Source organism: Pinus tabuliformis, chromosome 3_2 (assembly GCF_031772625.1).
Source record: "Pinus tabuliformis cultivar Carrire ecotype Pingquan chromosome 3_2, CPIR1, whole genome shotgun sequence".
Taxonomy (NCBI): Eukaryota; Viridiplantae; Streptophyta; class Pinopsida; order Pinales; family Pinaceae; genus Pinus; species Pinus tabuliformis.
Genome location: NC_142302.1, coordinates 1244419988 through 1244431603, shown reverse-complemented (window position 1 = coordinate 1244431603; position 11616 = coordinate 1244419988). Strand labels below are relative to the sequence as shown.

General features: G+C 37.2%; 1 protein-coding gene across 1 annotated transcript; it reads left to right on the top strand.

Moving 5' to 3' along the window:
• The first annotated feature begins 2856 nt into the window (after positions 1-2856).
• LOC149185246 (uncharacterized) lies at positions 2857-5625 on the top strand. The gene has a single exon (XM_089415596.1). The coding sequence runs from the start codon at positions 2857-2859 to the stop codon at positions 5623-5625; it is 2769 nt and encodes a 922-aa protein (XP_089271722.1).
• Positions 5626-11616: the final 5991 nt, after the last annotated feature.

Below are 11616 nucleotides of genomic sequence, written 5' to 3'. Positions count from 1 at the left end.
GGCACCGAGTTTGCATTAGGCATAGAGAAAGGAATTGAAGGTGGAACCTCCGCAGATACCCCAGGCAAGGGTAGACAAACCCTAGACATAAATGAGCTCGGACAACAAGCAGAAGCGGTTAAGAGTGACCCAAAAGCACAAGATAGGGAGGAGGACTCTGGGCAAGAAAAGACGGGGGGAAAAGGAAAAAACCGAAACCCCTAAAGAAGAAAAAGTTTGAAGGAAACTTAGTCCTGGGCATGGATGTACAGGTAGAGGACACTCTAGAGGTGGCTGAATGCACTCTGGTAGGGAGGGCTAGAGGTAAGAGCTACTCAGGTAAATTCATAAAACATTGGGCGGAGCAACAGTGGAAGACGGCCCCGGTTAAAAGCTTCAAGGTAGCAGTCCTAGTGAAAGGGTGGTTTATGGTGAGATTTGAAAGCAAGGAAGTAGCGGACTGGGTAGCAGGGAGGAATTGGGCTTTTGGGAACCGCCCAGTTCTATTCAAACGGTGGACTCCTTTATTTGATGCGAAAAGGGAGAAGGTAGATGAGTTTCCTGTTTGGGTTAGGGCACCTGGTCTACCCCCTTTCCTCTGGGTAGAATCGGTATTCAGATCGATAGGAAACCTCCTTGGCACATTCCTAGAGGCGGACATGTCATTTCTTCATACTCACAACAGAGCCATGGCCCGGATCCTGGTCAGCTTAAACCCAAAAGAAGGCCTTGCGGAATCCATCAACCTTCAGTACAAAGATTATGTTTTTGAGAAACCGCTGGATTATGAACATCTACCTTTTAGATGTCATAGATGCCATGAATACGGGCATCTAGCAAGAGACTATCCACTGGGCAACCGCAGAAGAAGGACTCAGAAGAAAGTTGAGCAGGGGGAGAAGATAGCGGAGCTGGAAAAGGATACTGGAACAAAAATACTATCAGAGGAGGACTCTATGGAGGCGGAATTTAACCATGAAGGAGATCGAGAGGAACAGGCCGGAGTAGACCCACCAGAAGCAAATGAGGACCAGCGCGGATCAGAGAACTTATCAAAGGAGCCCGCCAATGAAACAACAGTCAACCCGGTCGAAGACTCAAAGGGTATGCAACTAGACTCAAGTAATCCATCTTTATCTTCAGAAATTAAAGATGCTTGCTTGATATCTGGCTCACAACTAAATAATTGTTTCAATGATGAACATTTAAATGTTGAAAATATCACTGCTGCTATCCCCTCACTAGACCTGAACTGTGACGATGCTCCTTTTGGAATAAAGGAACCTGTTTCTTTCTCCCCGGCGTGTCATTATAATCTAAGATCCCTTGACAAAAAGCATGTAAACATAGAACCGGTTGGTGGTTTAGGCCCATCCTCGTCTCAGGCTTTCAAAAGGAAGGCTAGAGGCAGGAAATCAAACCTGTCCAAAGCACAGGTTAAGGCGAAGTATGATGTGGCTGACAGAAAGCAAATGTCTATCCCTGGGGCGCTTAGAGCAGCAAATCCCCATGAAAATGTTATCAAATGATATTTTTATCCTGGAACTGCAGGGGTTTAGCCAGTAAACCCAAAAAACTGGCCCTTAAGGAGATAGTTATGCGTTATAATCCGGATGTTCTTCTACTACAAGTGACCCTAGGCAAAAGCGTAGATGTGGAGACGACCCTTAGAGCTATTCTCCCAGGTTGGCACTTCTTAGCAGTAGACTCTGTTGGTCATTCGGGCGGAATGGCCATAGGCTTCAGGGAAGGAAGAATGCAGCTAATTAACCATTGGGGAATGGCTCATGTGCTAGGGATGGAGTTTCAATCTCCAGAGTTTGGTTATCCCCTGTTGATCTTAAATATCTATGGGCCTTGCCAGGGAAGGGTAAACTTCTGGACCGATCTTCTGTCAAAATCTCTGCTGAAAAAACAAAATCTGATTATAGGAGGAGATTTAAATTTCTCGCTGGGAAATGCTGAAGCCTGGGGTCCTTCAGCCAGAGAAGACCCGCTCTCTGATTTTTTCTTGAACGCCCTCTGCTCCCATAACCTGATTGATGTAAACTTAATCAAATTAAAGCCTACCTGGAGGAATAGAAGAGCAGGGGCTGATAGAATAGCAAAGAGACTGGACCGGTTCCTATTATGCGAAGATTTGGCATCCAGAATTCCAATGTTCAGACAATGGGTGGGTGAGGGAGGGAACTCAGACCACTTCCCTGTTCTTATGGAGCTCTCCAAACCTCCCCATAAACCAGCGGCTCCCTTTAAATTCAATGCATCTTGGTTGCAAGAGGAATCCTTCAATAGACTCTTCAGGGAAACATGGAGACACCCGGATAGAATCTCAATGGAAAGCAAAGGATTCCTTTTCATGGAAAACTTAAAAAGACTTTAAAAAGTTGCCATGGAATGGGCAAAATCAAGGAAGCAAAAGCAGAATGAGGAAATCACCAAAATTGATGCAGAATTGCGGGAGCTGGAAGACCCTGAGGCGGATGGATATGCAACTCAGGAATCCAAAGAAAGAATTCTGCTGCTTGAAAAACACAGGAACCAAATCTTGTTGGCCAGAGAGGAGGAATGGAGGCTGAAGAGCAGGGCGATTTGGCTTAAAGCTGGGGACGAAAATACGAAATTTTTCCATAACTATGCAAAAGGGAGGAAAAATGCGAACACGATATGGAAGCTAAAGGATAATGAGGGCAGAGAGGCCAACTCCTTTGAGTCTCTATCCAATATGGGAAGGAATCGCTTTCAGAACCTGTTTACTGACCAAGGAGGGATAACATTAGTAGAAGTGATCAGAACTGCCCAATTTTTTCCCCGGTATGTAGAGGAGGAGGAAGCAGAGAAGTTTCCAAGGAGGAGGTGGAAGGCATTATAAAATCAATGGCCAAAGATAAGAGCCCAGGCCCGGATGGGTGGACCATAGAACTCTTCCAACATTTTTTTGAACAGATCGGAGCAGAACTAACTGAGGTGGTGGAAGAGTCGAGGAGGAAAGGAGAGATTTACTCCCCCTTTAACTCAACATTCATAGCCCTTATCCCTAAAAAGGAGGATCCGAAATCCTTTGAAGATTTCAGGCCTATCTCATTGTGTAACTGTATATACAAAATTATTGCAAAACTGATAGCTGTCCGGTTAAAACCGATTCTGTCCAAATGCATTTCAAGCGAACAGTTTGGGTTCCTAGACGGTCGACAAATCCATGAAGCCATAGGAGTGGCGCAGGAGACAATACATAGTATCAGACAGTCAAACAAGAAAGGAGCTGTGATTAAAATTGATTTGTCAAAAGCCTATGACAGGATCAGCTGGACATATTTGAGGATGCTGTTAACTCATCTAGGCTTTAATCTGGACTTCATCAACTGGGTAATGGGATGCATCACTAGTGTCAGCTTTGCAGTTTTAATCAATGGGGCCTCATCCCCTTTTTTTAAAGGACAAAGAGGCCTAAGACAGGGATGCCCTTTGTCGCCTCTGCTTTTTCTTCTAGTGGCTGAGGGGCTAAGTCAACTGATTCTGGAAGCCAGAAGAGCAAGTTTGGTAAAAGGTTTGGAAGTTGCTGTAAATATGTTCATTTCACACCTCCTTTTTGTAGATGATATTTTATTATTTACAAATGGGAGTTTGAATGAAATTAAAGAACTAAAAAACATTCTTGATTTGTTCATGAAAGCCACAGGGATGCAAGTAAATCTCAGGAAATCTCAGCTCATTATGGAAGGTTTCAATAGACATGAGAAAAGCCTGATCACCTCTATTCTGCCCTTTGATGTATACAACATGGAGAATCCTTTCAAGTATTTGGGCTTCTGGCTGAAGCCAAATGCGTACAAAAAACAGGATTGGAACTGGCTGGTGGCTAAAATCGAAGCAAAAATCACACATTGGAGCTTCAAGTGGCTTTCTAGAGCTGGTAGATTGACCCTAGTCAACTCTGTACTGCAAGCCATGCCGGTTTTTTGGGCAGCTTTGACCTGGGTTCCTAAAGGGATTCTTAATAAGATTAGGAGGATCTGCAGCAGATTCCTTTGGTCTGGTTCAAAGGAGGACTCAGTCCTCCCCTGGGTCGCATGGGAGAAAGTGGCAAGGCCAAAAGAATGGGGAGGATGGGGAATCAAAAATCTTTATGATTTTAGCCTATCCTTGGCAGCCAAATCTGGGTGGAAAATCATCAATTCTGAAAATCTGTGGACGAGAGTGGTTAAACGGAAATATGTAGATCCTGTCCCACTGGAAGAATGGATCAGAAACCCAAATAAGAAAGGAAGGAATTCTTCGGTGGTATGGAAAGCTACTACAGAGGCGTTTAAAATTATTGAACAAGGTTTGGCATGGCAGGTTGGAAATGGTGAAAATCTGAGAATAGGGAAAGATCCGTGGGTCGGTTGTAATGGACAGTTCGCTCTCTCCCCAGGATTGATCAGACATCTGGAATCAAAGGGCATTCTCTATCTGAATCAGGTTGAGAAAATCGGCCAGTCCACAATCTGGGGGCAAGCATGGAAAACAGGTGAAGAATTAGATCTCAGACCTTACTGGTGGAACGAGTGGAAGGCTTTCATTCAGGAACTAACCAGATCAAATGTAAGACTGAAAGACAGCCCGGATCATTTGGTATGGGCTCATGCAGAATCTGGAGCTTACTCTCCAAAGTTTGGTTATAAATTCTTAATGTCAAAAAAAGGATGGGAAGAACCGGAATGGTGGGCCAAACTGTTATGGAAACTTAAATGCCCAAAAAAAGCCAGGCTTTTCTTCTGGTGTACGCTAAAAAGGAAAATTCCAACATGGGACATTCTCCAGTCCAGATATAAGCAAGGGCCGGGGAGATGCCCCTTATGTATAGCTGACTCTGAGACTATCAATCATCTATTTTTAGAATGTCCTTTTGTCAAAAGAATATGGGGAGAGGTGCAAAATCTTTTACAAAAGTCGTTAAGTTGGGAAGGGGATAATTTATCCGTGGTTTGGGAAAAGTGGTGGAGGCAGTATACAGAAGGGAACCTGCGGAACCTACCCCCCATCATTTGCTGGGGCGTTTGGATAGCAAGAAATAGGTGTATTTTTACAGACAAAGTAACCCCGGCTGAAATTATTGCACTCCAATGCACTGCAATTCTATCCAATATCCTAGAATCAGAGGAGGCAAGGAATCCTAAACAGAGCAGAGAAGAACAAATCAAAGCAAGGATCCCATGGGCTTACTTCGATGGGGCATCTCAGATTAACTCAGCAGGAGTAGGGATGATCATACATCTAAATGAAAACCATATTTTAAAAGCATCAGTGGGCCTTGGCACCGGAACAAACAATTTTGCTGAACTTTCCGCTTTAAAGCTCCTTCTTTGTTGGCTTATTCACAGGAACATCTTCACAGTTCAGATCTTTGGGGACTCCTTAAATGTTGTAAAATGGGTTAATGGACAAAGTAGATGCCAAAATTACATGCTGAGACCACTTTTAGAAGAAATTTTGAATCTAAAGCTTTCTTTTAATGTTTTTTCAATTGGCCATATTTACAGGGACCGAAATGAAGCAGCAGACAGGCTTTCTAAAGATGGTTTGCAGCAAATTATGGGCAGTTGGAAAATAGCTGAACAAGATCATGATCAGATCCGTGTGTCGGATCATCCTCCCTATGTTTAGTCTCTACTTTTATTTTTCTGTTTTGATATTTCATATGCTATATAAAACTGATGTAAACTGGATGAATGTACAGTTTGTCTCTTGGCAAACTGTTGGTTATTTTTTCTGATCTCCATGGTATCTAGTTTCCATATGTGGGTTGTTTTCCTCAATGAGGAGACCCAGGAATAGATACGCGACCTGGAACATTGTCTTTTTTGGTTTATAAGGGCTGATTGTAGAAAGTAGCTGGAATGGGTGATGAATCTTTTGACCCAGGTGTCCAGAGTCTTTTCCTACCCAGTTTTTGTACAGAGAAGGTAGACTCTTTTCTGGAGTAGCTGTAGGACTTGCTCATACAGCAAACTGAATGCATTTGCATATACTTGTAACTTTTTATCGATTATATAAAAAGTTCGATTTTTTTCTTTGGAAAAAAATGAATAGTAATATTGTATTAAAATTTTTCATTAATATTAATAATAGTTAATGTATTAAAATTAATTAGTAAGTTGTATTAATATTAAATTTTTAATCTATTAATATTAATAATAATTAATATTAGTACATTGTATATTAATTATTAGGTCTTGACATTAATTATCAAATTATTCAATTAATTTTTAGGTCTTGATATTAATTATCAAATTATTCATTTAATTATTTATTATTAATAATTATTAAGTGATTAATAATTATGAATATTGATTTCTAATATTATCAACATTAATTATCAAATTATTCAATTAATTTTTAGGTCTTGATATTCATTATCAAATTATTCATTTAATTATTTATTATTAATAATTATTAAGTGATTAATAATTATTAAGTGATTAATAATTATTAATATTGATTTCTAATATTATCAATATTAATATATTAATTATTATTAATAATATTATTACTAATAATTTATTAATAATATTTATACAATGTACTAATATTAATTATTATTAATATTAATAGATTAAAAATTTAATATTAATACAATTTACTAATCAATTTTAATACATTAATTGTTATTAATATTAATTAAAAATTTTAAAAAATTTAATACAATATTACTATTCATTATATACTAATATATATAAACATAAAAATAAAAAATAAATATTTATTTCACATTATCAAAATTATTAATAATATTTAATATTATTTATTAACTTCATTATTAAGGTTTAATATTATTAATAATTATTAATATTATTAATATTTATTGAGTTCATCATTAAGGTTTAAAAATATTAAGATAGTTAAAAACAAAAAAAAATTAAAAATCTGCAATTAAAATTCTTAAAAACAAAGCCGACATTCATCTCATCCTAAAATCCACTCTCCTAACAACTATTTGAATCCCTCAATTAAGCTCTTCTTCTATCAACATTCAAGAAAATCTTGATGATGGATCCCAGTTGAGATTTGAAACGTTGACGAAAAATAAGTTTTACTGTGGATTTTCCGGTAACTATGTCTAAATATATATACCACAAGATGTCTTAAATCCAAAATCGTTTCCCTATACGGAGGGGATACATGGAGTGAAACCATTTTACTCGAAAAATTCAGAGTGAAGATAGCAGGAAGAGCTGCAGACCTTCATTTTCTCAAGAACTGTCGTGACAATAATCTCATTCCCCCATTTGCTCAAATTAATCATAGATTACATAACAAATATAATAGCAAGGGGTTTTTTCAGCAAAGCATTTCTCTAATTCGAGCAGAAATTAAGAGTATTAGGACTTCTTATTATTAATTATTAGGTCTGGATATTAATTATTAGGTCTTGACATTAATTATCAAATTATTCAATTAATTTTTAGGTCTTGATATTAATTATCAAATTATTCATTTAATTATTTAGTATTAATAATTATTAAGTGATTAATACTTATTAATATTGATTTCTAATATTATCAAAATTAATATATTAATTATTATTATTAATATTATTACTAATAATTTATTAATAATATTTATACAATGTACTAATATTAATTATTATTAATATTAATAGATTAAAAATTTAATATTAATACAATTTACTAATTAATTTTAATACATTAACTATTATTAATATTAATGAAAAATTTTAAAAATTTTATACATTATATTACTATTCATTATATGATGATGATGGTTAACGTTCGTTGAGACCAAACAATGGTCTATCGGACATAAAGAAACAAATTATTTATTTTGATTTAAGATTTTATTCCTATGCTCAAAAAGCTTGGAGAGAAGCCTCCCGAGCTCACTATAATTTTGACATTGTAAAAGGCTAGGAAGGTCAGTATTGTAACAAAGATTGTGAAATTGAGATCTAATGTGGTTATACGCAGGGCATTCTAAGAGGAAGTGGTTTTCATCCTCGATGTTCCTATTCTCACATATATGGCAAATCTTTTCCATCCATGGCGTTTTAGGAACTGCCCAACGACCTGTTTCACTATGGAGCTCATGAGAATTCGTTCTAATCTTTGCTATATTAATTTTCTTCTTTGAGCTAGTTAAAATAGAGAGATACTTTTGATATTCTAGGGTTGGGTTGATGACCTTCTTATAATAACTTAATTTTATTTTAGCCGCTAAATCTTTCTCACACCACATTTTTTCTTTGAACTTAGAGGTAACAATATCTTTAATGTTATTTATGTTTCGCAATGCATCATTTTCGTTGATCTCCCAATAGTTTAACCAGGCCCTTGTGTCTTTATGCCACCCTCGATTGAGCCTTAGGTGGTTTTGGCTAGAATTTAAAGCTAGCTTAGGAAGTCTATGATCGTCTATGTTACTGATTTTGTGCTTGTACAACAGAAACCTAAGCATAGCTAGGCTCTCAATAGGGGAAAGACCTGCTTCTATAAGGAGAATAGGATAGGGTATATTACTTTTAATTTTCAGGTTATAAGTTATAAAACGCTTCTGGATTTGCTCAATCTTTCTCCATGATTCTCTGGAGATGCTGCAACCCCAAACCTCACAGCCATATAAGATAACAGGAGTGACTAAAGTTTCAAAGAGGAACTTCTTTTTATCCCACATTACGAGGTTTGCTATTTTACAATTATTTTGAAGACCAAAATAAGCTTTCCACCCCCCATTAATCCTTTTCTCAATGCTATGGTTCCAGTTGAGCTTGTGATGAATATCAATTCCTAGGTACTTGTAAGAATACACTTCCTCCAAGTTATTATTGTCATACATAAAATTAGCGTAAGTGTCCTTCTTGGATTTGATAATCATAACTTTTGTTTTGTCAGTGTTAACAGTCATACCTATGGTAGAGCAGAAATCCTTAAGAAGCTTGAGTTGCTTATTAAGATCAGATGGGCACCTTGCCAAAAGAACAATATCGTCAGCATAAAGAAGAAGGATGACGACTATCCCAGCTAAGATCGTGCCATCACATCCTGCTTCCTCTAAATAGCCTTCGAGCTTATACTAATATATATAAAAATAAAAATAAAAAATAAATATTTATTTCACATTATTAAAATTATTAATAATATTTAATAATTATTAATATTATTTATTAAGTTCATTATTAAGGTTTAATATTATTAATAATTATTAATATTATTAATACTTATTGAGTTCATCATTAAGGTTTAAAAATATTAAGATAGAAAAGAAAGAAAAAAATTAAAAATTAAAATGCAATTAAAATTCTTAAAAACAAAGCCGACATTCATCTCATCCTAAAATCCACTCTCCTCACAACTATGTAAATCCCTCAATTAAGCTCTTCTTCTATCAGCATTCAAGAAAGTTCTGATGATGGATCCCAGTTGGGATTTGAAATGTTGACGAAAAATAAGTTTTACTGTGGATTCTCCGGTAACTATGTCTAAAGATATATACCACAGATGTCTTAAATCCAGAATTAATATAATTAGGGAAGCACATACTTCTCTGATATCATGTCTTTTTGGTGTAAGCAAGACAATTGCACAACTACAAAGATACTACTATTGGCCAAAAATGCATGAAATAGTTTCTAGATATGTAAGAGGGTGTACCATGTGTGCTAAAAGCAAGCCCAACAATAGAAAACTAGGCTTGTACACTCCACTACTAGCCCCTTCCCATCCTTGTGAAAGTGTTTCCATGGACTTTGTTGGAGGATTGCCAAAATCTAGAAAAGGACATGATTATTTATATGTTATTGTGGAAATGTTCAACAAAATGTGTATTCAAATACCTTGTAATAAGTAGATTACAGCTGAACAAATAGCGAAATTGTTCTTTTAGCATGTCTGGGTGCATTTTGGGTTACCCACTTCCATAGTATCTAATCGAAACTCCCGATTTGTTGGGAAGTTTTGGTCAAGTCTGTGGGAATTAATGGATACCAGATTGAAGAAAAGCACAACCTTTCATCCACAAATAGATGGCCAAATAGAGGTAGTCAACAGGACAGTGATCTAGTTGCTCAGGGTTTATTGCAGCAAGCATCCCAAGCTTTGGGATGAACATTTATGTTATGTGCAACATGTTAGTGTCGGTATCTTCATCCCTCCATTAGTGATCAAAATTCGCTTGTTGCATTGCATTTTAGGGTCCTCGTCTGATCAGCTGCATTCCATTAGGATCATGGATCATCTGATGGCAGTGGCATATCATAAATTTTCCCTCATGATCTTTAACTAGTGGCCCATTTTCATACATTTAGGTCATTTGCAGTCATTTTTTGTCTTTACATATTCAAAAGTCATTTATAGGGTTTTAGGTCTCATTAGGTCTAGGGTTTTGTCAATAAAGTCTTGCAAAAGCTCAATAATGGTCAGCAGGCACATGAGGAGGTCAAATAAAGTCTCAGCAACAAAAATTGCAATAATCACATGCTCAGTGATGCTTACAGAGTTTTTTATGTTTTATGTATAAGATTTCATGTAATTTCATTTTTCCTATATGTAATAATTCCGAGATGTAGCCCTGGTCACCTTTCCAAGCTCTTGCACTCTAGCTCCTGCAAAAGAGTCAAAATTTCAAAGCATTTAGTCCATCAAAGGCAAAAAAACAAGTCAAACTGCCAAAACAGAGTTTTAAAAGACAAGTGAAAGGCAAACATTAGAAAGTGGGTTTTTATAAGTGAAAAATTAAAATCCTTTGTATATAAAGTCTTTTTCATGTTGAAGAAGCTCATTTGTGTCCAAAGAGTGAAAGAGAACAAGAGCCAAGTTGTTTTTGAGCCGAAGGAGTGAAACCGCAACAAAAAATTGTGAAGGTTCCTGGCGCGGCGCACATGGGTTGAGGCGCAGCACACCTGGTCGGCGCGGTGCACACAACGCAGGTTTAACACTGGGATTGCAACGGGCGCGATGCACCAGAGAGGCGCGGCGCACCTGTCAGTGGGCGCGGTGCACCTGCCTATAAAGCCCGAAACTCATCCAAATCACCTCCTCCAAGCTCCAAATCGTGCTGACCTCATTCCACAAGTAAGTTAACAATCCCAAGTGCCATTGCAAGGGTTTTGGTTAGTTCTTATGGTGTTTCAATAGGATAAAAATTAAACCCTAGTTCCTTGCACAGTCATATTGAAAAGCTGCCTAGGGTTTGCAAAATTGCAATTTTGTTGTGTTATCCCCCTTTTCCATTTTCACACCCCCTTCACTACACTCCCCTCATTTCATTTTCCCTCCCCTTCCTCATCCACACTCACTCATTCCCTTATCCCCAAAAATATAAACCCTAATACCTAATCCCACTACTCCTAAACCCTAATTGGCATCTCTAAACCCTAATCCTTATTCCCCAAACCCTGCCACTCCCAAAACCCTACAACTAGCATCACAATCCCTCATTCACTATCCCCCATCATCAATCCCTTTCATTGAACAGCAAACACCTATTGTTCATATTAAATCTCTTCATACTCATCACTTCAACCCAAACAATGGCAAACATAGAGATAGGTTCATCTTATGATAGAGATGAGGAAACAGTAAGTGATTCCTCCAAAGAAATTCATGCACCAAGGAAATCTCACAAGGGAGGAAAACACATCCA

Coding starts and splice junctions, on each gene's coding strand:
- LOC149185246 (XM_089415596.1), top strand. CDS start 2,857: ATGGCCAAAGATAAGAGCCCAGGCCCGGATGGGTGGACCATAGAACTC.